Below are 27,421 nucleotides of genomic sequence, written 5' to 3'. Positions count from 1 at the left end.
ATGTTTCCCTTCTTTGCAACACTGACTAAGACATATCTTGTCATAGAAATGTTTCTCTGATAGAAGAAACAGAAAGGCATTTTTAGAATTTGTATTTTAGGAGAATGGTTGGAACATCCAAAGCAGAAGGATTCAATGAATTTTCTTCTAAATTGGCTGAAATTCAAGCAAATAATAAGAAAATGATAATTTTGTTTTCTGGATCAAAGGACCTGGAAGGGAAAAGCTGGTGTCCTGATTGTGTGGCTGGTATAAACACAGGCTAACCTGTAGGCTAGAGCCACTTGTGTAGCCTTGAGCAAGGCAGTGAGGGTAAATATATACCAAATCATATTATTGAGTTTCAAATAAAGTGAATAGGCCTATACCATTCAATGCCTCTTTTTATGCTGATTACAAATATAACAACCATTTCTAGGCTATTGGAAATGAATTTTAGCCCCCCCCCCTATATATGCCAATTCAGGGTATATATTTCTACATTAGGGGGAGTGGGGTAAAGTTTAAACTTACCTCCCATTTACATCAGAAATAAAATTTGCCCCCCCTAATGTAGAAATATATTCACTTTATTCCTAACTCAATAATATGATTTGGTATATATTTACTACAGTAAGTGCTGCCTAAGTAAAGAAGGTTGTGGGCACAATGTGGTTTTTTCTTCTTATTCTTCAGTCAGGCACTTCCTATCAAAAGAGTTGTCATAGAAACTTTGAAAAGGGCTCATTTGCTTGGAAATTGAAGTGGCTAGTTCTGTTTTTAATAGTCAAAAGTGAATGGAGGGCAACTAGCCCTCCCCCTGCATGCCCATCCTTCCCCCAAACAAATCCAATCAAAATTTCGAGATAGCCATTTTGTTCAGCGTAGTTGATTTCCAAATAGAGAATATGTTTTTAAGGAGGACACTCCCTCACAGCCTTCAGGGCAAGGGTTTTAAGTTATGCCCTGGGGGCATATAAGGTTTTAAAGAAGGCATTGTCATAGAAACTTCAAAAAAAGCTCATTTGATTGGAAATTCAAAAGGCTAGTGCCCTTTTTAATAGTCAAAAGTGATTAGAGGGCAACTAGCCCCCCCCCCTGCCCATCATTCCCCCCAACACATCCAATAACAATTTTGAGATAGTCATTTTGTTCAGCTTAGTTGATTTCTAGATAGAAAATATATTTTTGAGGAGGACACTCCTCAGGGCAAGGATTATAAGTTATGCCCTCGGGGCATATAAAGTTTTTATTGAAATCTCTGTTTGTAGAAACTTGAAAAAGGGCTCAATCGATTTGAAATTCAAAGGGATAGTACCCTTTTTAATAGTCAAAATTGATTTTAGGGCAACTAACCCCCCTCTCACTTCCCACCTTTTCCCCAAACACATCCAATCAAAATTTTTAAGATATCCATTTTATTCAATGTAGTTGAAAGTTTTGGAAAGTTGGTCCTTAAGGACGACAACCCCTCCCTCCACAGCCCTCAGGGCAAGGATTTTAAGTTATGCCCTGTGGCATATAAAGTTTTTATTGAAAGCATTGTCATAGAAACTTCAAAAGGGCTCATTCAATTGGAAATTGAAAGGGCTAGTGCCTTTTTTAATAGTTGAAAGTGATTGGATAGCAACTAACACCCCTCTCATGCCAACCCTTTTTCAAAACACATCCAATCAAAATATTGAGATATCCATTTTGTTCAACATAGTTGAATGTTCTGGAAATTAGGTCTTTTAGGATGATAACCATCTCAGTGCAAGGGTTGTAAGTTATGCCCTGGGGGCATATAAGGTTTACATAGAAAGTTGTTGTATAAATCATAGGCAGCACGATTGCACTGCATAAGTAAAGAACAGGGACACTTGAGAACAAGACAAGAAACAGGGACTAAGTAAAGAGGAGGACACTCCCCCACAACCCTCAGGGCAAGGGTTTTAAGTTATGCCCTGGGGGCATATAAGAACAATGTTGGCACAATGTATTATTTATTACTTTTTTCCTTTAGAGCAGGGCACTTTGTATCAAAGAAGTTGTCATAGTAACTTCAAAAAGCACTCATTCAATTGGAAATTAGAGTGGCTTGTGCCCATTTTAATAGTTGAAAGTGATTGGAAGGGGACTAACACCCCTCTCACGCCCACCATTTCCCCAAACACATCCAATCAAAATTTTGAGATAGCCATATTGTTTAACATAGTTGAAAGTTCTGGAAATTTAGTCTTAGAGGATGACAACCACCCTAACAGACCTTAGGGTAAAAGTTGTAATTTATGCCCTGAGGGCATATAAGGTGTTTATAGAAAGTGTTGTTGTTTCCAAAAGGGCTCATTCAATTCAAAATCAAAAGACCTAGTGCCCTTTTTAATAGTTGAAAGTGATTGGAAGGCTTGACATTTTTATAGTAAAGATTGAAGTGGGTATAATGTATTATTTTTGTTGTTGTTGTTGTTTAGACCAGGACACTTTGTATCAAAGGAGTTGTTATGGGAACTTTGAAAAGGGCTCATTTGATTGAAAATAGAAAGGGCTGATGCCCTTTTTAATAGTCGAAAGAGATTTGAGGGCAACTAATCGCCCTTCCACTCCCACCCTGCCATTTCTGCTCTTAAATTTAACCAAATCAAAATAGCGTATGTGTATCCAAGCTATCAAAGAAAGTAAACAGATTTTTTTTGCAAATAGTACCAAGTTTTTCATTTCAGGTCAACTAGAGGAGGTATGAAACTAAATTAAACACTACTATTTGTGTCCAGATTTTTAAAAGGGTGTATGTTGTTAAAAATTGCTGAGAAATTTTCTCCAGCATACAAATAGCAGGTCAACCTATAAAGTCTTAAAAAACGAAAAGATTTGAAGTATTATTTTCTTTTTCCCTGAAAAGATTATGTCAATATAAAACAAACAGAAATTAATTTAAAAACTTTTTCCTCAAACTAAGTTTTTCAAAGAAAAGTAAAGAACTCCATTAAGCAAAAAATGAGCAAAAATAAAATAATCTACCAAGCGTGAAACTACCACAAATCAGCATTGATAAATAAATGAAACCCAAAAAGAACAGAAATTATAATAATTAACCAAGTCAAACTCAAAACAAGCAGAAATTAACATAAGTTGGGTGCAAGACCCCTATGCCTTCCCATGGCGAGAATATAATTTGCACTTTACTGAGAAAATGTATAAATGTTTTTACTTGTATAACTTTAATCAATAAATTAACATTACCGTTTTCATTACTAAATATCAGTATATGGATATTAAACTGACAATGCACATTCATATGTATTTTTTTCAATAAAGTGAAAATTATGTTCTGGCCTTGGGAAGGCATAGGGGTTTTGAACCCAACTTATGTTAATTTCTGCTCGTTTTGAGTTTGACTCAGTTAATTATTTTAATTTCTGTTCGTTTTGGGTTTCATTTATTTATTGATGCTGATTTGTGGTAGTTTCAAGCTTGGTAGATTATTTGATTTTATTTTTGCTCATGTTTTGTTTAATGGAGTTCTTCACTTTTCTTTGAAAAACATATTTTATGGAAAAAGTTTTTAAATTGATTCTAGACAAAGGTCTGTTTTTTGCCATAAAAATTAGGCTAGTAGCCTAGTGTTAGCCTGGGTGAATGCTTCCAGCACTTAAACTATACCTTGGGTATTGTTTTCATACAATCTAATTCAGTCCATGCAGTCTAATTCAATTACCATTTGAATTTACAAATGTCTTTCCAAAATCCCAAATATTTTCCTGGTCTCTGTATATAAAGGGCCATTATGTCCTTGATAATTTTTGCTGTAATGTTACAATATAGATAGAAAGATTTAGCAAAATCTAAAAGAATGTTTTAGGTTAGGTAGGCTAGGTCACCTTTAAGAACTCAAAATAAAATTTTGACCTCAAGTAACTATTATATTTAAAAGAGCAAAAGAAAAGCCAGCAAGTTATGTGCTTTATTTTATCCTGGCACAAAAAAATAAAACAAAAGTAACACAAAAAAAAGAAAAATTTCTAGAGTTCTAGTCTAGTTGAGGGGTCTCTTGCCATCTTGGAAAGTAGCTAAGTTAGGTGGCTAAAATTGTTAGGTATAAAGCCAGAACCTAAAATATAACCTGGGAAGGGTTTATAAAGCAATAAACCTGTTATCTATGCAATCTTCTAAGCCCTTGAAAGATGTAAAAGGCAAAGATAATAACTTCCTTGTTAAAAAAAAAAAAAAATCAAATATCATGTTTGAAAATATCCTAAAATAAGGAATAATATGGTTCTTTATTTGATAATTTTCCTTCAAAAAGAGCCATAACTCTACAATGTTTCCTCTATTAGATAACTGCCAGAAATTCTGAAAACTATCAAAATATTTACTTTATTCCTAAAAGTGTATTGCTTCCCTTTTCTTACCCTCCCTCCTGATATATCAATATATAGTCCACTATTTACAGGGTAAGACACCCAGTAGTTTAACAGCTAACAGTTAAACCATTTCAACAGTCCAGTAGTTAGACCTTTTCAAAATTAAAATTGCTGTCAAATATATTGTGTCACCTAAAAAGGGAATTGTCTTACCATTACGCCTGCCAAATTTTTGTAATGAAATATTTATTAGCTCAAATATATGACCATATACAGTCTTAAACTTGGAAAATGCTGCCCAATCTTGGACATAATATCTTAAAGTTAGAACAAAGTATCTTATTCATAAGAGATAAAATAACAAAAAAAGAAAAATTTCTAGAGTTCTATTCTAGTTGAGGGGTCTCTTGCCATCTTGAAAAGTATGTAAGTTAGGTGGCTAAAATTGTTAGGTATAAAGCCAGAACCTAAAATTTTACCTGGGAAGGGTTTACAAAGCAATAAACCTGTTATCTATGCAGTCTTCTAAGCCCTTGAAAGATATAAAAGGCAAAGATAGTAACTTCCAGCACCTTCCAAGAATATATTTTAGGCCCTGGATTCATTCTATAATTTAGCTAATTTTCAAGATAGACTAGCAAGGATTCCATCAACTAGAACTTATCCCTATCTCATTACAAAAGAATTCAGATCAGTTGAGTAAACATATTGTTTGAATACAGTTTAAAAATGTGGATAACAATGAAAGAAAAAATGAACGTCTGATTAAAAACACACTGCATATAAAGTAGATATTTCATTAGTAGCATTTTGTTAATTTTCAATAGGCTATAGCATAGAATTTCATCTGGGGCGCCTTGTAAAAAAACAAATATCATGTTTGAAAATATCCTAAAATAAGGAATAATATGGTTCTTTATTTGATAATAATTCCTTCAAAAAGAGCCATAACTCTACAATGTTTCCTCTATTAGATAACTGCCAGAAATTCTGAAAACTATCAAAATATTTACTTTATTTCTATTAGTGTATTGCTTCCCTTTTCTTACCACCCCCCCCCCTGATGTATCAATATATAGTCCACTATTTACAGGGTAAGACACCCAGTAGTTTGATACCTAACAGTTAAACCATTTCAACAGTCCAGTAGTTAGACCATTTCAACATTAAAATTGCTGTCAAATCTATTGTCTCACCTAAAAAGGGAATTGTCTGACCATTATGCTTGCCAAAAAATTTTGTAATGAAATATTTATTAGCTTGAATATATGATCATATACAGTCCTAAACTTGGAAAATGCTGCCCAATCTTGGACATAATATCTTAAAGTTTGAACAAAGTATCTTAATCATAAGCAATAAATCAAGGTTCTTTAGATCTCAGTCAGCCAATCATAACTAGCCTAGTCCCAATCATGAACAAATCTCAATTATGCATAACTAAAACTATCTGGCCTATAGGTCTACTATATTTAAGATTATAAACCTACTGTCAATGTTTATAAAACATGCACTTTAATCAAAACACTTGTTTAAAATTAGGCTTTAGGGTGTTACTCTTTCCAAACTATATTTTTCTATTGTGCAACTTTTTTCTTGTTCATTTTTTTTGTTGCAAATGCTAACCAATCAGAAGAAAGATGTCATGCTATTCTGAACTATAGAATCAATCCATTGTAAAAAAAATAGTGTGAATATTTACTGGGGGGAGGGGGTGTATATTTATCCTTTGATATCAGTGGGGTATAAGTGAAGCAATATACTTTTATTTTTGATAGAAGTCCCAGATATCCTGCACAATGTCCAATCAGTTGCTGATCCTGAGCTGGAAGTTGAAATTTTCAACCAACAATCCAATTCCAGTATTGTTCATCCCACACCTCCTTTGTATGATGTCTTACAGAAGATGGAACCAATTCTGATTACTAATACAATAGTTGTAAAGGAACTTACATCCTTCAAACTAAATAAATCTGCTGATCCAGATAGCATTCACCCATGTATTCTACATGAATGTTGTACAGTTTTGTGTCAACCTCTTTCCCTGCTGTTTCGTGGCTGAAGGGCCACGAAACAGAGATCAGCACCGCCGGTTTGGACCTTAAGGGTCTAGTGCTGTCATACTTACTTACTTTTTTTCCCCTGCTGTTCAAGTTATCATTAAATCTTTCCAGACTACCTCTGGTTTGGAAAACTGCACATATCATTCCTTTATTTTAAAAAGGTAGAAAGGACCTTGCTGAAAATTATTGACCCATTAGCATGATATCAGCAGTTGTTAAGGTTCTTGAAGCAAATAATGGTTTGCACACATCACAACATGGCTTTCATTCAGGAAGATCTGTCAATACCAATCTCCTTGAATTGTATGATAACATCACCAAGTTGCTTGATGGGGGGGGGGGCTGCTGACATGATTCTGCTTGACTTTTCTAAATGTTTTGACAAAGTTTGTAACAAGCAACTTGCAATTGAATTATGTGTAGTCAAACTTGAAGAGAAATCCCTGCTCTGGATCCTTGATTTTCTTTATTTGCAATCTTAATGTGTTCAGTTATTTGATGACTCTGGTAATCATATTCTTTCTTCCTCTATGCACGTTTTGAGTGGAGTTCCTCAGGGAAGTGTTTTAGATCTTACACTATTTAATATCTTCATCAATGATGCTCCTTCCATTATCTGCAGTAAATCAACTCTCTATGCAGATGACCTGAAGCTTCTTGGACTAGCCTTGTCCAGTGAAGATCATAGCCTTCTATAATCTTCAATTGTTTGGTCAAAGGGTTGCAGCTTGGCTTCTTGAATTCAATGTTGCCAAGTGCCATATTGTTCACTTTGGCAAATTGAATCCTTGTTGCTCTTATTTTTCTTAGACCACCCACTTTCCTCTGTAAATAATGAGCAAGATCTTGGTGTCAATATTGACAATGAACTAAAATTCAGCACTCATGCTAAGAGGTCTGCTGGTGGTGCTAGTTTAACTAAGGGACTGATTAAGCATACTCTTTCTATTCATTCCCTTAAATTGATCAGTTTTCTATATAAGGGACTTGTGCATCCTAAGCTTGAAGTTGGAATGTTGCCTGCCTCCCCATATTTTAAAAGAGTCATAAAAGTTCTTAAAGATGGGCAGAGACATGCCACCAAAGTAATACCATGCCACAAGCATGACATGCCACCAAAGTGTGAGGGAACTTTCCTACCCAGCAAGACTATCAAAGCTGAATCTCCCTACATTTGTTTACAGGAGGAATAGAGGGAATGATGTCATTTTAGCCTATACATTAATGAGGGCTTATAGTCTCCAAGCATTATTCCCTACTGTTGGTCCCAACTTAAGAATTAGAGGTCATCACCTGAAACTTGTCAACCAGTCTACCATATCCAGGGTCTGCACTCAATTCTTTTCATCACAAATTGTCAACAGTTGAAACAAACTATCTTATGAGACAGTTACTGCTGACTGCATTGATGTTTTCAAATAAAAGCTGGATGCTGAGTGCTCTTCCAGAGAGTGTAAACTCAATTGGGATGCTACTGATCATGCAACAGCACCTGATCACTAAAGAACTTAGAATAAAATTCAAGTCATCATTCTAGAGCTCTACAAGGAGGAATCCTTAGATTGATCCAAGCTGCAATTTAAAGTAATTAATTAAAAAAAAACTTTTTCCACAAAGTAAGTTTTTCAAAGAAAAGTAAAGAACTCCATTTAACAAAAAATGAGCAAAAATAAAATCAAATAATCCACCAAGTATGAAACTACCACAAATCAGCATCAATAAATAAATGAAACCCGAAACAAACAGAAATTACAATAAATGACCAAGTCAAACTCAAAACGAGCATAAATTAACATAAGTTGGGCTCAAAACCCATATGCCTACGAACAGAAATTACAATAATTAAACGAGCAGAAATTAACATAAGTTGGGCGCAAAACCCCTATGCCTTCCCAAGGCCGGAACAAAATTTGCACTTTACTGAAAAAACACAAATGAATGTCCATTGTCAGTTTAATATACATATACTGATATTAAGTAATCAAAATTTTAAAATTATTTGATTTATTAAAGTTAAAAAAGTAAAAAAAAATATATTTTTTTCAGTAAAGTGCAAATTATGTTCTGGACTTGGGAAGGCATTGGGGTTTTGAGCCCAACTTATGTTAATTTCTGCTCGTTTTGAGTTTGATTTGGTTATTTATTGTAATTTCTGTTTGTTTTAGGTTTCATTTATTTATTGATGCTGATTTGTGGTAGTTTCATGCTTGGTAGATTATTTGATTTTATTTTCGCATTTTTGTTTAATGGAGTTCTTTACTTTTCTTTGAAAAAGTTATTTTGTAGGAGAAGTTCTTTTTAATTACTTTCAGTTCGTTTTATATTGATACAGTCGTTACAGGGAAAACAACAAAGATTTTGCAGATATTTTTGTTTTTCTTAAGTCTTTATAGTTTGACTAGCTATTTGTATGCTGGAGGCGCATTTTCTTCAATTTTTAACAACATAAACCTTTTTAGAATCCTGGACATACATAGTACTGTATAATTTAGTTTCATACATCCTCTAGTTGACCTGAAATGGAAAACTTGATACCATTTGCAAAAAAATATGTTTACTTACTTTGATAGCTTGGATACACTTAATGCTATTTTGATTTGGTTAAAATTTTAAGAGCAGAAGTAGCCCCAAAAGTTTGAACATAATAACCTCAGTCGTTCTTGGGATACTACTGAGATGCCTTATTGGGAATTACCATTAACACAGTGCATTTTGATTTAGTCTTAAGGCAAAATTTAGTTTTTAAAAATAAGGGGCAAAGGGGAGGGTGGGTTGGGGTGGGGGACTAGTTGCCCTCCAATCAATTTAGACTATTAAAAAGGGCATCAGCCCTTTCTATTTTCAATGGAATGAGTCCTTTTCGAAGTTCCCATGACAACTCCTTTGATACAAAGTGCCCTGGTCTAAACAACAACAAAAAATAACACATTATGTCCACATTGATCTTTACTATAAAAATGTCAAGCCTTCCAATCACTTTCGACTACTAAAAAGGGCATTAGGCCTTTCGATTTCCAATCGAATGAGCCCTTTTTGAGTTTCTATGACAAAGCTTTCTATTAAAACCTTGTATGCCCCCAGGGCATAAATTACAACCCTTACCCTAAGGACTGTTAGGACGGTTCCCATCCTCTTTAACATAATTTCCTAAATTTTGAACAACGTTAAACAAAACGACTATCAAAACCTTTCTTTTGCAAAGGTATGGGAAAATCCTGGGTAAAAGGGGGCGCCACTCGTCCACTCATATTTATTAGCTTTTAAAAAAGGCGCCAGCTCTTTCAATTTCCTGTCGAATGACGTATTTTTAAATTTCTACAACAACGCTTTCAATAAAAACCTTATATACCCCCAGCGAATAACTTACAACCCTTTCCCTGAGGGCTGGGGGGGGGGAGTTGTCATTCTCAAAGACCTAATTTTCAGAACTTTTTACTACATTGAACAAAATGGCTATCTGAAAATTTTGATTGGATGTGTTTGGGGGAATGGTGGGTGTGAAAGGGGGTTAGTTACCCTCTAATCACTTTCAACTAGTAAAAAGGACACTAGCCCTCTCAATTTCCAATCGAATGAGCCCTTTTGAAGTTTCTATGACAACGCTTTCAATAACCTAAGGGCTTTTAGGGTGGTTGTCATCCTCTAAGACCTAATTTCCAGAACTTTCAACTATGTTAAACAAAATGGCTATCTCTAAACTTTGATTGAATGTTTTTGGGAAAATGGTGGGCCTGAGAGGGAGGTTAATTACTCTCCACTCACTTTTGACTATTAAAACTAGCCCTTTGAATTTCAATTTCCAATCACATGACCTCTGATTGAGACTTCTACAACAACTTTCTATATAAGCCTTATATGCCCCCAGGGCATAACTTACAACCCTTGCACTGAAGGCTCTGAGGGGGCTATCATCCTGAAAGACCTAATTTCCAAAACTTTCAACTATGTTTAACAAAATGGATATCTTAAAATATTGATTGGATATGTTTGGGAAAATGTTGGGCGTGAGACAGGTGTTTGTTGCTCTCCAATCACTTTCAACTATTAAAAAAAGGCACTAGCCCTTTCAATTTCCAATTGAATGAGCTTTTTTGAAGTTTCTATACAGCTTTCAATAAAAACCTTATATGCCCCCAGGGCATAACTTACAACCCTTGCCCTGAGGGCTGGGGGGGGGCAGGGGTTGTCATACTTAAAGACCTAATTTCCAGAACTTTCAACTACGTTGAACAAAGTGGTTATCTCAAAATTTTTATTGGAGGTGTTTAGGGAAAATGCGGGTGTGAGAGGGGGGTTAGTTGCCCTCAAATCACTTTTGACTATTAAAAAGGGCACTAGCCCTTTCAATTTCCAATTGAATGAGCCTTTTTAAAGTTTCTATGACAACCTTATATGTCCCCAGGGCATAACTTACAACACTTTCCCTGAGGGCTGTAGGGGAGTGTCCTCCTCAAAAACATAATTTCTATCTGGAAATCAACTATGCTGAACAAAATGGATGTCTCAAAATTTTTATTGGATGTGTTTGGGGAAATGGTGGGCGTGAAAGGGGTGTTAGTCGCCTTCCAATCACTTTTGAGTATTAAAAAGGTAACAAGCGACTCCAATTTCCAACTGAATGATCCCTTTTTGAAGTTTTTACGACAACTTCTTCGCTACGAAGTGCCTTGCTCCAAAGGAAAAAATAATAAATAATACATTGTATCGACATCATTCTTATATGCCCCCAGGGAATAAATTAAACCCTTTGTCCCGTGTTCTGTGGGGGAGTTATCACACAAAGTACATGTTTTCCATTTGGAAATCAACTATGCTGAACAAAATGGCTATCTCAAAATTTTGATTGGATGTGTTTAGGGGAATGGTGGGCGTAGGGTGGGAGGGGTTGGCTAGTTGCCCTCCAATCACTTTCGATTATTGAAAATGCCACTAGCCACTCCAATTTTCATTCGAATGAGCCCTTTTTGAAATTTTACAAAAACTCCTTCGATTCGAAGTGCCCTGGTATGGAAAAACCAAAAAATAAATAATACATTGTGCAACATTGTTCTTTACTTAGGCAGCGCGATTGCGCTGCCTATGATAAGTAAATATCTATGATTGTTTTAAAATGTTTTTCAAAATTTTGATAACCATTTTCTTCTGGCATACAACAAGAAACAAAGTGTCACTTTAATGGTCCTTTCAAGGGCTAAAAATAAAATTTGTACATTTGGTACATTTGGATAGAACATAAAAATATGCATGCAGGGGTGTGTTCACATTCTGTCTAGCTAAAGAATACAAAAAGACTCTAAATTTAGCTAATCCTGATTTATAAGGTATTAAAGAATTTGAATAAATCTGTTTTAAATTGGAAAAATGAAATTTGAGCATGGATTGAAATCCTACTCAAACCATTAGAGATGTGTTATCAAGGCCACTCTCCAACATAGAGTAGCCACTCCCCAAGAATTTCAATTTAAAATTCATTGATAGTCCATATACCATTTAAAAATTCACACAGTGGAGAGTTTGAAAATATGGGATTAATGTCTGAAATGCCATTGAATAATTATTTAGTAATTAAATAATAATTAGTGCATTCTTTTGTATTTATTACAACATTGAAAATAAGAATAAAAATTACAGTGAAATAAAATCTTGAACTGACAAGCTTTCTGTAATTAATATCATTATACATCAAATATTCAGTTTAATTTTATTAGCTCTTTCCAAGATTGTTCAACACACGTATTGTTTTCAGTGAAGAGCCAAAGATACAGTAGGCTTTGGACTTTTACAGTTAGGGAAGGGGGAAAATAGCAATGAAGACCACATTGCCTTTCCATAACAAACAACAAAAGCATGAAGAACAATAGGGAGATCTTTTTGCAAGACAGTGAAGATAATTTGAGTGAATATTTCAGCCCTCACTTTTTTTTCATCAGTCTTGGTTGAACTTTGCTGAAGTAAGGATGCTAGGAATGCTTTGAAAAAATTTTAACTTTTTGTTTTATTGGTTGCATGTTATTGTGAGTCTTTTTCTTTTATATGTTTTTGTCTCGCCGAGGACGGCCCTTGGACATAGGGCCGAAATTCATTCAAATTATCTTCACTGTCTTGCAAAAAGATTTCCCTATTGTTCTTTGTGCGTTGTTATCTGTTGGGGAAGGGGGCAGTAGCCAAACATTTGTTTGTAGTGATTTTTATTTTTTTAAAGCTTGATTTGCATATTCAATTTAAGTCTTCCTCATTTTAAGGTTCATTTATTGATTTATATTATTACCTGTTGTATGTTTGTTTGCTATGATTGTTTATTTAATTTCTGATCATTTTTGGTTTCATATATTCTTTGATAGTAATCTTTAGTTGTTTTGACTCTAAATTATTACAGGTTTATATTTATGCTGATCTTAAGTGTAATATATGGCCTTTACTTTTTTTTGAAAAAGTTTTTTTCAGAAAGTATTTTTAATTAATTTCTGTTTGTTTTTTATTGCTAAAGTTTCAAATTTTTCAACATTTGCCATTTCACAATCAATTTTTTTTTACATCAAAATATCAACACTAGTATCAAATTAACAATATAAAAGTGAAGAAAGTATTAAACTGTACAACTATCCCTTCCATATATACCTTATATGCCCTTGGGGCTTAGCTTACAACCCTTGCCCCTGGATTATGTCAACCCTGGAGTCTTTGTTATATTATTATATTTGAACTATTTTGAACACAAAGGCTATCTCAAAATTTAAATTGGATACATTTGGGACAAAGGGAGTGGGGGGGGGGGGGCTTGATAATTGCCTTCTGGTCACTTTTGACTCTTAAAAGGGGAACTAGAACCTTCAATTTCCAATAAAACGAGCCTCCTACAACCCTATATGCCCATTGGGCATAACTTACAGCCCTTGTCCCCAGGCTCTGCAGGGGGGGTGTTGATCCTGGAGGCATTTTTATTTGATCTTTGGTTAATTTGAACAAACAGGCTATCTCAAAATTTTGATTGGATGCATTTGGGGAAAAGAAGTGATGGGGGTTCTCATTGCCCTCCAGTCAGCTGACTCTTAAAAAGGGCATTAGAAATTCCGATTTCCAATCAAAGGACCCCCTTCAAAGTTTATACAGACACCTATTCCATAAAAACCTTATATGCCACATAGGTATAATTTACAAGCTTTTTCCCAAGGCTCTGGGGGGCTGTGTCAACGCCGGAGGCATTGTTATATGATATTTGGACTACTTTAAACAGAATGGCTGTCTCAAAATTTCAATCAGATACCTTTGCACAAAAGAGTGCATGGTTGCCCTCTAATCACTTGCCTCCTATAAAGGGTACTAGAACTTTCAATTTCCAGTCAAATTAGCCTCCTATAAATTTTATATATCCATCCCTACCATAAAAACCTTATATGCCCCCAGGGCATAAATCACAACAGTTGGCCCTGGGTTCTTGGGAGCTGTGTCAACCCTGTAGTTTTGTTATTTGATCTTGAGACTATTTTGAACAAAATGGCTATCTCAAAAATTTCAATCAAATGCATTTGGGGAAAAGGGGATGTGGGGGAGGGCTAGTTACTCTCTGATCACTTTTGACTCTTAAAAAAGGCACTAGAACTTCCGATTTCTAATCAAATGAGCCCCCTCCGAAATTTATTAAACACCCTTTCTATATTAAGTGGCTCTGGGAAAAAAAACAACATTGAAGCCTTATGCAAGGTGGGTTTAACCTTAAACATAAGCTATACTCTAAGAACTGGATCTTAGAATGGTTTCATTGTTACAGCATTTGAGTCAAATTTATAAACCAAAGCAATAAACGATTCTTTAACATAGCCATGCTAATAATTTGCCATCGATTCCACGGAAGTCTTGTCTATAACAAGCAATTGGTATATACTTGCAGGAAAATTTAAACAAAGTCAGTTCTTTTAAGTCCCTTGAACATTTATTATTGTTTTTATTCTATGCTTGTACTTTTGAGAGTATGCTTGCAGGAAAATAAGCCAAGATTGGCCCAAATTGACTCTCTCTGGTAGATCCATGAAAAACACCTCAAAAGGGTTTATAGTTTTAATAATTGGACGAACAATTATCTTTAAGTAGAAATACCCTCCCCCCCCCCCAATTTCTCCAATTTAAAAAAAAAACACGAAAGAACCACTAAACCCAGAAAACAAAAGTGTGAAATTTAGATCTTTAGTGCTTTACCTTGACTTAGGAATCATAAAGTGCTAGGCTAGTACCACAATTACTACAGCCCATCTATAAAAATTATAGTAAAGAAAAATGTCTACTTTACCAAAGCCGCAAGCAGTGTGGATGTAAAGCATCAAATTAAAAAAAGTATTTTCAGCTTTGAGATTTTACAGAAAAATCCTAGATGGAATTTTTAAACTTGGAAATTAACCAGTATTCAGGTTTATCAGTTTCCTTTAGTCTTTGTTCTAGATTTGTATGCACCTAATTTGTTGGTTTAACTTTGACTAATATTACCTTTTCCACTTCTAGTTGAGCCAGTAATCGAAAAAGTTATAAATACACTTAGTGATGACTATGAGTTCTTATATGTTGGAGTTGGTGACAAAACAAGGTAATTATGTTTTTTTTTTTTTTTTAATAGGCTATAACATTGTTTCAAGTAGGATTCTTATTGGTCAATTAGCACTTAAATTTTTTTCAAATCTATTGCTAAGCTTTGTAAATTTAACTTTATATTCAAACATTTATACATCAAAGTTGAAACTTAGGCAATTTTGAAAACCACACTGCCTTTCCATGATGATAAATAAAAGCTATTCTACTGATGATAAATAAAAGTATTTCTGCTGATGACAGTCACTGCACATGTGACCAAAATATCCAGTACTTTTTGTGAATTATCACTGTCTGATAGAAGGATTTATCCCTATTTGAACTTTTATTTATCATAAAGTTGAAACTTTGATTATTTAGTCCTTACTTATCTCTAGTGTTCACTTACTAGTACACTAGTTTGACATGGAGATACATCACAAATATACTTTTAAAGTAGTTAAATTCATTTCTTTTCTTCAGTCGAAACTAAGGTTAGTAAAATTTACACTTTTGTAATGTGAAAACTTCTGTGGTGGGGGTGGGGTGGGAGAGTTGTTGGCCTCTTTTCGTCTGACTTACGTGGGGTAATGTTTGTTGGATAAATTTTGCTCTGTTTTGTATCCACACTTACGTTTTCTTGATTATTTTGTTTTGCTTTTCTAAATGGACTCTATTCATTCACAATGAATGTCGGAGCTCTTTTGAGGTTTATCTGTATTATTTACTTTTGGAGGGTTGGTAGGTGTTGAAATTCTTGTCGTGATCCCGCCAAGCAGTGATAGTTTCAATTGGTAAACCAGACCTAGATGACAGGACTAGCTGCACATCAGCGGAACATATCAGCATTTGTTTATTCTGTTCCTTCCCTACCTATTCTACAGCTCATACCCATGGCCTCTGGCAGATCATAGATGAACAGAAACTAAAGGAGAGAAAGGAAACTGAGCAAAGGTTCTAAAACATTTAACAGAGACCAAATTATTTTATTTACCATAATGTGTACCCACTGCTGGATTTACCAGTAGGCTGAGTAGGCTGAAGCATAGGGCGGCAAATTTTAGGGGGTCATGGATTCTAATAAAAAATGTTCAAACTTACCAAAGCTGAAATGATAGCGCTAGCGCCCTATGTAATGAACGTACCGGGGCCGTTCCTAGGCGATGTGCAAGGAGAGCACATGGGCGGAAAAATTTGGGGGCGGCTTAAATTTGGGGGGATAAAAAAACATTAACAATAATAAATATTACATAAAGGAACAGATATTGAGATATATTTTTGTTACTTCAATACACTGATTCTTTGGCGTGATCGCTTTATTAGCATTGGTTATGTTTCAGATTTTTTAAATCCTTGAATAAGCTTTATCAAATTTATTTGATGTGTACAGTTTATTTTGTTGGCAAATTTTACCAACATTGTTGGTAGTATTTTGTCAGCAAATGCAAAAAAAGCTTATTGTTTAAGTTTCTTTTAAGTTAAGTTTATATTTAAGTTTAAGTTTATGAAGCATTATTCTATATACATATATTAAAGTGCTTACTTGTCATTATTGACTATGAGCGTGCTTTCTTTTGAATTATAAAAGTTTCAGTTTTTTTTTGTTTTTTTTTTGCGAATAGAATAAAACTTGTTCTGAGTGTTTGCTGTAATTTTCTTTACAAGTTTTTTGTAAATTACATTAATGCAGTAACTTATTTATAATAGGTAAGTAGTATATACGATAATATTATTATTTTATCAAGAAATCACTCATAATTACTTAGACATAATTAAATTTTTAACTACTGTAAACAAGAAATAAATCTATTATTTTTTTCTATTTAAGTTTTGGGTATAAAATTATTAAAATAAGCAATCGAAGAAAGCGACTTAGTGGAGCTGAGTATAAAAGGAAGACCAAAATGAAAAAAGAAGAACAAGAAGAAATAATCCATAAAACGATAAAAATCCGAAGTTAAAAAAAAAGAAAATACTGCTGCAGCTGAAGAACAACAATCCATGGCTTTAGCTTTACTATCTACATCTACTTTTGAAAAAGCAGATATTCACTTTGAAAAAAAAGAGCAGTGGTGGAATCATCAACTAATTCCAAAAGTAAAGATGTATCTCCAAATCTTACCTTAGAATCGAAGGTAGAAAGTATTATTAATATCAACAAAGATCCAACCTTATGGGAAATCAATGATTATGTAAGGGAGATTATTGCTAAGAAAGGCTTCGATCAAAACAAGTCTTGTGACTTCCTGAAAAGAAAAAAATATATGCTGATCAGCAGCGTTTCTTGCCAATGACTATTTTCCAAAGAAAAATAAAAAACAATGAAATTAATGACCGAAATTGGCTGGTCTATTCTGAAACTAAAAAATTTATTTTTTGTGGGCCTTGTTTGGCATTTGGTCCATTAGAAAATAAAACTCAGTTTGAGAACGAAGGGCGAGTATCTCAACAAGAAAGCTGTTCACGCCATAAATCTAGTATTCTTAGTTTGAAACTATAGATAGTTTGCAAATTAGTTTGAAACATAGATGGCCGAGTTGATCATTTGCTGCATGTCCATCATTGTGCTGCATGTCACAGAGCAGCCATCTTCAGGAAACTAAAAATTTAGGTTCTGTCAAATTTTGATTAAGAAATAAGACTGGTAGACCCTGTGGCTTGATTTTTTTTTATTTTGAATTGGAATTCAGTCAACTATTATATTATTGCGTGTTAGCATAAAAAAATGAGAAGAAGGTGAAACGCCAACAACAACACAGCAACAGCAACCTTTTAAGAAAATCGAAATATATTTTATTGTGATTATTATCTCTTCTAATCAGCAGTCGTACCAAACCAATTCTGCTCAAGTCATCCTCAGGGCTATACTGTGCTGTTTATCCTCCCCATAGTATAGTGCAGACGGTTTGATATCATCTATTTTCCCTTCTTGTTTTTAGTTTTATTTTTGTGTTTTAAAGCTTTTTCCAATAGGCAATGATTAGAAGTCCTCCAAAAAAAAAGTCCCCCCAGATCCCAAATCAAATTCCAGTGAAAGTGTCATAGTGAAAGATACCCATCCTGGCTGGTCAAGCACGCTATCTCAAAGATCTAATAATAGCTCCAATTCGGAGAATAAGACAATGATAAGTGTAGGGGCTAATGTAACCATAAACGATGATAATGGGTTTCAAGAGGTCCTCTCTAGAAGTTCTAAAAAAGGAAAAAAATCTCCCCAATTAAAAGCATTTCCCTCTCCCTGCCCAAGATTCTCCCTCCAAAAACTTAGGAATTTATCTTAAAACTACTTCCACTACCCCCTTTGAAATAAAAATGATCACTGCAATAAGAGTTGCAATTTTTAAATTGCTAAAATCCATGTTCTCTCTTAACATAAACCGTGATGGATCTCTGCTAATAGCTGTAGAAGATCAGAAATCAGAAGATACAATAATTAACCTTAAATCCCTTCTGAATACCCCAATTATTGCATCTAATTGGATCCCAAAACAATCACCAACAAAAATAGTAGTTTATAATGGTCCCCCAGAGATATCTACTCAGGAGTTAAAAGAAGGCCTCTCAGATAGGGCTGGAAACATAATCCCAGTTGAGGATGTTACCCAACTTGGCAAACCTAACTCTAATGGCATAAAAACTAGTAGATCTTTCTTATTCACACTAAAGGATAAAATTGATATCCCAGAAAACTTATTCCTATTTGGGCAAATCAAACCACACAAGGAATACAAACCTAAGCCTATTCAGTGTCAGAAGTGTTTCAAACTGGGACACACGACAAACAAATGCAATGAAATTCTCCAAGAGTGTAGTAATTGTAAATCTTTGCATCCTAAAGAGCTGACAACTTGCAACAACACTCAACCTACATGCATCAATTGCAAAGGCCCACATGAATCTACAAATAAATCATTATGCCCTGCATACAAGAAAAGAGCTCTAACACTCCAAATATCAACAGAGAAAGCCATCCCATACCCCTTTGCAGCAATGGAAGCAAATGCTGCCCAACAATACCAAATAAAGCCTGTAATGAAACCAACCAAAACCACCAAGTCAAATGTCCCCAATGCATCAAGCACCCCATGTAAAACACCATCTTCTAAGCCCCCTAGATCAAATCCCTATCAGAAGGAATCACCAAGCCAACAAGCCTCCTTTTCCGGTGAGATGAGGCCAGCCTGGCCCTCCCTCCCAAGAAGAAACAAACCAGACACACTACCAGGACTCAATCCCTTAACCAACAAACAGGATGCACTACCAAAAATGCAATCCCCAAATATATGCTTATTCATTCTAAACTGTAATGCAGTTCAGGCCATGAACATACATCAACTACAGAAAATAAAAATTATTGCAGAATTGGCAAAAATCTACATCCCAGATGATATTCTCATTCAAGCAAAAAAAGATATTGCTTTACTTTTAACAAAGCTGAACATTGATACACAGTCATATGAAGAATAAATCAACAACACAACATTTATAAATACTCCAATGGAATGTAAGATCACTCACAGAAAATAAGCTAAATGAACTAATATCATGTATGAATAATAATTCCATTAATATTGCTTGCCTCCAGGAAACTCATTTAACCCAAAATCAACAAATTAAGTCTCTGGGATATACTATCCTGAGAAAGGATAGATCTTCAGAGAGAAAAGGAGGTGGTGTAGCTTTATTAGTTAATAATAATATAAAATTTTGTGGCATCAATTTTCCAGATTTTGAAAATGATGTTGATGTAATTGGTATAAGTGTTTGGCTGAACAATTTAAAAACCTACATAATAAGCATTTATAACCCTAATGGCCAAACTACAGATGCCAAGGATTTCTTTAATTATATAAATAATTCTAATATGTTAAAAAATATCATTATTTGTGGTGATTTCAATGCCCACAGCCTTTTGTGGGGGAATAAACCAGCAAATAAAGCTGGTAAATTTATTGAGCATATGACTTCAAATAAAAATGAATTAGCTGTTGCTACCCCTCCAAACCTGAATACATATTTTAAACCCAACAGTGGCAAATTATCCACAATTGACCTACAAATTGTGTCTTTAAATTTTTGGAACAAAATTTACATAAATAAAATTGATAGTCTATGTACAGACCACTTTGTTATAGTTTGCTTCCTAAATGAACCTGCTGAAACTTCATCTCATACCTCCAAATATATCAATACTAAAGCAAATTGGTCTGTTTTCCAAAATAAGCTAAATGATGAAATTACAAGTTTCACCCAAAGTTCATGCATTTCTAACACAACAGTTGACACACATGCTGAAGCGTTGACATCTTTACTAATAAATACAGCTAATCATGCTATCCCCAGGACAACACCTAAGAAAACATTCCCTAAACAAATTCCTAAAGCATGGTGGACAAATGAGTGCCTAAATAAATGGAAGATAAAAAAGGCAGCTAGGACAGAATTCATAAAAAAACCAACACCTACTACATATTTAAAAAAATTACAAGCAGAATCTAATCAGAAAAGGACTATAATAGATGCTAAATATAAATACTGGAATAATTTTGCAAATAATCTCTCCAGAGAAACGCATGAGCCAATTATACATAAAGTCATAAGCCACATATGTGGGAAAAAGACTTCTCCCAACCCACTCCTGTATGAGCTTATACATAATAATACCCATTATGACAATGATGATGAAAAGGCTAACCTATTTGCAACTCTTCTTGTTAATAAGATAAAATCAAATAATCAAAGCAAACTGTCCACAATTCCTATGAAGCCAAGTTCCAACCACGCCCAGGATCCGAGTACATAACTAATCCATTTTCAATCCAGGAATTGAATAATGCAATACATCATATTAGGACCAATTCTAGCAGCAGCCATGACAATATACACCCTACATGGATAAAGAATCTCACACCTTCATACAAACAATAACTGCTAAATTGTTATAATTACGCTTGGGCATCTTCTAGGTTCCCCAACATATGGAAATGTTCGTCCCTCCTACCAATCCTAAAGAAAAATAAACCAAAAGTTAACCCTGAGTCTTATAGGCCCATAATGATTACACCTGTGATGGGGAAAATAATGGAGAAAATGATTTATCACAGACTCCTCTGGTTTGTTGAGAAAAATAACATGATCCCACACACTCAAACTGGATTCAGGAAATACCACTCCTCAACAGATGCTTTCATTTTGCTAACAAATGCAATAAATGAATCTTTCTCAAATAATAATATCCTAGAAGCAGCTTTCCTAGATTTTGAAGGAGCATATGACAATGCGAACCACCAAATCCTTTTAAATAAACTTGCAAACATTGGAGTACCTCCTAAGCTAGTATCCTTTATTAAATCCTTCATATAAGTACGAAGTTTCATTGTTTGTGTTGGTTAAGCCTCTTCACCCCAAAAGACAATATCCAAAGGCCTAGCTCAGGGAGCAGTCCTCAGTTGCCTCCTATTTGCCCTATATCTCTGGGACATGAACCTACCCCACACGAATCTACAATATGCTGATGATCTGGTGCTATGGTCATCTGGCAACACCTTTCAGATAGCACAGTCAAATCTGCAAAAGTCACTTTTCCAGTTTGAAAAATTCTCTCAACATTCAGATTTACCCATTGCACCCACCAAGTCAAAAATAATCCAATTTCACCGGAAGCGAAACCATGTTAATGCAAAACTAACTCTAAATAAAACAACTATTCCAGAAGATAATAATATTAATTACCTAGGTCTCATGCTTGACCAAAAACTTAATTTCCACCTCCACATTTCAAACACAATAAAAAAATGTTATAGAAAAGCAAATATACTAAAAAGACTTCGTTCCACACCCTGGGGTTGTAAGGAGAAAACCTTACTCCAGTTTTATAAATCACATATAAGGCCCCATATTGACTATGGGCTCATTGTCTATGGTGCATGTGCAAAGACCCAGATGCAAAAAATTGAAACAACACAAAATGATATAATACGTCTCATATTTGGTCTTAGGAAACCCACAAGCACCAAGTTTCTGCTTATGGAGAGTGGATTAACAACAATAAGGGAGAGACGCAGCTTTCTCTTAATAAAACATCTTACAAAATTGAATCAAATAGCTCACACACATTACATAATTGGTTAAGAAATCCAGCCATGTATAGAGGTATTGCAGATGAGTATGCCAATATTCAAAAGAAGTTCCCTGTACCAGCAAAGTCTATTGCACCTACTTTCCCCCAATCCCCTCCATGGAATTGGTCATTTCCCATAACAAATACTGAATTTTCAAAATGGAATAAAGATTTAACCCCAATTGCTTTTGTCCAGAAAAAATTTGCAGAACTTAATACAATTACCTATAAAAATCACTTCCAAATATTTGTTGATGGATCAAAAATGAATGAGAAGGTTGCAAGTGGTGTTTTCCTTCCTCGCCTGAAAATTGCAATGGGCGAGAGATTATTTAATAATTTATCTATAATGTCTGTTGAGTTAAATGCCATAATCATGGCATTAGAACACCTTAAGCAAAACCAGTCTTTGATTGAAAATTCGAATAATATTATCATCTATTCCGACTCTTTATCAAGCCTTGAGTTGCTGGCCTCAGCTCCTCAATATAAGTTGGACATTGACACTTATCATTGTCAAAGTATTATTAATAATCTTGCTTCAAGTGGCATAAAAACTTAATTTCAGTACATTCCTAGCCACTCTGGCATAAGTGGTAATCATCAGGTTGATGAAATAGCAAAAAATGCTATAAATATTGACCAGCCAAGTGGGAGACCAATCCCAATTAGAGACATTTACCGATGGAGGCTATCGGATATTAATTTTAATAAGATTAATCCTATCCTTTCCCCTTTCCCAATAAGTATCTTTCTAAAATTTATCATAGAATTCGTTCTGGAACAAATGGACTAAATTTCCTTGCATTCTCATATAAGATTTCTAATTCAAGTGGTTCAATTCCCCTGTCCCCTCTTTGCAAGCATTGTAATATGAATAATGAAACAATTGACCATTGCCTATTTGAATGTAATATGCTGACGTCTGCACAACATACCTTGCTTTCTAAACTGTTAAAATACTTTAAACACCACAAAATCCCACTATCAGCCAAGAGCCTAGCCAACTATACCTGCACACAGAGCATAGAAATCGACATCTATCATCTTATATATGAACTCCTAGAGTCGAAAGATCTGCTGAAAGATATCTGAATATATATAATAAATATGAGGCAATCAAGCCAGTAGCTCTGTAGCCCACAGAGTGAAGCAAAAGGAAAAGTGCTAAATAGTTTTACTGAAAAGCCCGCTTGCTGTTAAATAGAAGAAGAAGAAGATGTCCAGATTGATGAGAAATTACGTATTGGCGAAACGTTCTGAAGAGATTTGTTGCCGTGGTGAAACGACTATGTTCAGAAGGCCTCGCTTTCAGGGGGAAAAATGAAAAGTTCGGTGCTCTACACAACGGAAATTATTGTATGATTTTGTTATCTTTGCTGAATTCAACCCTTTTTTAGATAGTCATATTAAACGATTTGGAAATCAAGGATCTGGAAGTACCAGTTACTTGTCTAAAACCATTTGCGATGAGTTTATTCTTTTGATGAGTCACAAAGTCTTAAAACAGATTAAAGACGAGATAAAAAAAAGCGAAATGTTTTCTTTAATTGTCGATTTTACATCAGGCATAGCACATGTGGACCCAACTTACTCTCGTCATTAGATACGTTTTGGAAACAGATGAAGCGTGTGAAGGATTTGATAAGTTTTTGCCCTCAGTAGGACATAAAGATGAAGAAATGTTTTCCTGCATTATTTCCGAACTTAACACACTGGACATAAATATTGAAGATTGTCGTGGACAGTCATATGATAATGCTGCGAATATGGCTGGTATATACAATGGCTTACAGGCTAAATTTCAAAGACAGGCACCTTTGCTTTTTTCGTTCCTTGCTTGGCCAACTCTTGAATTTAGTTGCAACTGCCGCTGCTGAATCTTCCACAGAAACTTGTCGCTTCTTTATGTTGCTTCAATAAATCTACGTTTTTTTGTAAGTTCGACACAACGCTAGCAAAAATAAATGCCTGGAATTATGAAAGGGAAAACATTAAGAAGAATAAATTTGACTCGTTAGTCAGCTAGAGAAGACGCTTGTAAGAGTTTAAGAGATTCTTGGTTCGAAGTCATTAAGACCTCAGAATCAATCAAAGATGATTTTTGGGAAAAGCCTGTAACGCGAAACGAAGTGACTGGAATACTTCTGAGCCTAGAAAAACTTGAGACAGCGGCTATGGCTGTAATGTGGAATGTATTTTTGGAGAGGATTAACAAAGTGAGGGAAGAAATTCAAGCTTCTACTATAGACTTGATCACGGTTGCTAATATTTATGAATCTCTTCTCAATTTTTTCGTATCTCAGCGAGAAAATTTTGAGTATTTTGAACAAAGCAATGGAATTAAGCGTGTCGAAAGTGCATTCAAAAGATATGGGTAAAAGACAGTCAAAAAGAAAAAAAAAACAATATGATGAAACACCCGATGAAGAACTAAGAATGACTGCGAGTGATAATTTTAGAGTGAACACATTTCTCATCCTCATTGATAGACTCGTATTGGAATTAGAAAAACGGCTGGAGGCTTACAATACCTTTGATGAAAAATTTTTGCTTCAAACCAAAATGAGTGAATTACCGTCATCAATCCTTAAGGAAAGGGCCCTATTCCTAAAAAAAATGTATCCGAATGACTTAGAGAATGATTTTGTTCATGAGTTTTTACATTTTCAATGCCATATAACTTCCAAAAACATTTTAACAAAACCAGACTATGGGTCTTTAAGAAGTATATCTTCATTTCTGCAACAACAAGGCTTGCATAATATTTACACGAATTTGCACATAGCAATTCGCATGGCTCTTTGTACACCAGCGACAAATTGTTCTGGCGAAAGAAGTTTTTCCTGTTTAAAACGGGTGAAAAATTACCTGCGATCAACCTTACGCCAAGAAAAGCTAAATCCCCTAGCACTTTTATATATAGAGTAAGAAATAATGAAAAAACTGTCTTTTCAAGATATAATTGAAGATTTTGCGAACACAAAGGTGCGTAAAAGAGTATTGTAAGCATAGTTTGATTTTTATACAGATTATATTGAATAAAAGAATAAATTGATATTGAATTATATTGTTTATATTGATTTTTTTTTCAATAACAATAAACATACTCGTGTAATTTACTAAATCAATGAGTATTGACTATCAAAACTAATTAGTAAAACTAAGCCTTCACCTTCACAAGGATTTCGTAATTGACAATCATATTAATAACAGGCAGAAGGTATTATTATTTATTACTTATGCTTATCTATTATTAACTTTACAAAGATATTTAAAGATACACAAACCTTAAAGTTACTATTTCACTAATAAAAAATGGTTTTTAATATGATTGTAAACCGGATTCGATTTGTAATGGTAAGTAGGGCGGCAAAATTGAAATAACCTACTGGCGGCAAATACTTAAATCCACCACTGTGTGTACCTTTGCGCATCAGCGCAAACAGCAAGAACTAAGGCATCTTATGTGGGGAGTTTTTAGATATTTTGACACCTTACACGACTTGGCACAAAGAAATTTCCATTTAATTACTGAATGAATCTTTGGGTGAACAGAGGGGAATGCCTCAAACAGTAAGTGGTCTCATGGCAAATTGTTGGCAGTAGAAGTGTATAATAGCAGAATTGAAAAATTCATCCCACATTTAGATAAGTGCCCTGGTGGCTATGGTGTGTACATTGAAAAGTAGAGTTCATGTGGCTTTTCAAGGAAAGTGCTTTGTTGATATATTTTTTTTTGTGTGTGTGTTGGAACGTCGTTTGGCTCACTGGGCCAAACTTTTACTTTGAAATTTAAGCTGTATAACTGGATGCTAAATTGTTTGCAGCAAATATTCATTATGATTACTATGGGCCGTGCTTCGTTCTTTACTAGTTGCAGCTACTCCTGCAAACATGATTAATAGTATTAGTGAAAACCTAGTGTGGCGATAAATTAATGATATTTGTGTTCTAGAGGTTTAGCTAGAAATTATATGAAAAACTGTGCATTTGATACTCTGGATGATATATCCAGTGTACTTTCTTCTAGTGACATGATAGTTAATCTTCGTAAATTGATATGATAATTATGATAGTTAATGTGATTGTAAATCTTAATTCTCACTTATAATTTCCTGAATTGTTTTTCAACATTTGAAAGTATATATGTCCCATTTGGGATTATTGCTTAATTGAGGCAAATACATATAAACTCGAAAGTCATTCTAGAGAGCTATTAAGATTATTTTTAAAGTACAAAAGCCTTTTGCCTATCTTTTAAAGAAGGCAGATTTAATTACCTACACAGCAGACCTTAGGTCCTTTGCATCAGCTTTGGCTGAAAGGCTTGATTAATTCCTGGACCCAAAAAATGTTCTCTCATCACCAAACCCATAAAGAGTTGCCGTCCAAGGGATAAAGGCCAAAGAGTCTCCCTTCTGAGTTTATTGCAAAAAATACACAAGTATAAGAGGAGTTTTATACTGTCCTTTGTTTCTACTCGTAATTAATTTAATAAAAAGTTTTAAAAAATATAAAACTTTAAAAAGTTTTCGGAAAGAAAAGTAAAGAGTGATATTAAAACCTAAAATAAGCAAAATTATGTTAAACATTGAGTTAAGTTTAAAACGAACAGAAATTCCTACGAATGAATAAATCAAACCTAAGACAAGCACAAACTGAAGTGAATATTCATATTAAACTTAAAGATAACAGATTTAATAAAATACTACTAGGAACTTAAAACAAACAAAATTGCCACAAATAAAAGCATTATGATTCATCTCACTATTTCACCATGAATAGAATCAAGTTACTACAGGGGCTCACAACACAAAACTTTTGAACAGATCTGATCAACATTTTTTTAGCACATTTTACACTTTTGTGACAGGCTTTATACCACTGGAATTCAAAAATGCTAATCCTTTCTTTGAATCTACTGTATTCCTGATAGGGTAGCACTTATCACCTGGTTCAAGGTAACACAAATTTGGATAACATGGAGTAACACAAGGTTGAACTGTCCCATACTCTCTTCTTTGTTTTTAGTATCTAAAAATATAATTTTTAATTGCCCTTTTTTGTAGCTGGAAGGATCAGAAATGTATTTTTCGTACTGACGAGCGATTAAAACTACGTTTCATTCCAACGCTGCTTTACTGGGGTACATCAAAAAGACTTGAAGAAGATCAGTGTCTCGATGAAGAGAATGTAAAGATGCTATTTGAGGAAGATTAGTCGATTCCCAGTGAAATAATTTCTAATTTTGAAATTTTTTCCCATAAGTTTCCAGTCATGCAAATATGAAAGGTCTTGTCAGTAATCGTTTATATTTTTGGGTTCTTGTTTAAGAGTAAAAAAAGTTGTTTCCGCTA

At 34.4% G+C, this 27,421-nt stretch overlaps 1 protein-coding gene across 1 annotated transcript; it reads left to right on the top strand.

Moving 5' to 3' along the window:
* LOC148954573 (thioredoxin domain-containing protein 17-like) lies at nt 1-27,421 on the top strand. The gene is made up of 3 exons (XM_089087155.1): nt 1-249; nt 14,879-14,960; nt 27,134-27,421. The coding sequence occupies exons 1-3, from the start codon at nt 105-107 to the stop codon at nt 27,282-27,284; spliced, it is 378 nt and encodes a 125-aa protein (XP_088943281.1). The 5' UTR covers nt 1-104; the 3' UTR covers nt 27,285-27,421.

This window comes from Artemia sp. Qi Xiang Cuo, chromosome 3 (genome assembly GCF_049724085.1).
Source record: "Artemia sp. Qi Xiang Cuo chromosome 3, ASM4972408v1, whole genome shotgun sequence".
In the NCBI taxonomy this organism is placed as follows: Eukaryota; Metazoa; Arthropoda; class Branchiopoda; order Anostraca; family Artemiidae; genus Artemia; species Artemia sp. Qi Xiang Cuo.
The sequence above is the reverse complement of the archived record's forward strand: the minus strand, read 5'-3'. Positions and strand labels throughout refer to the sequence as shown.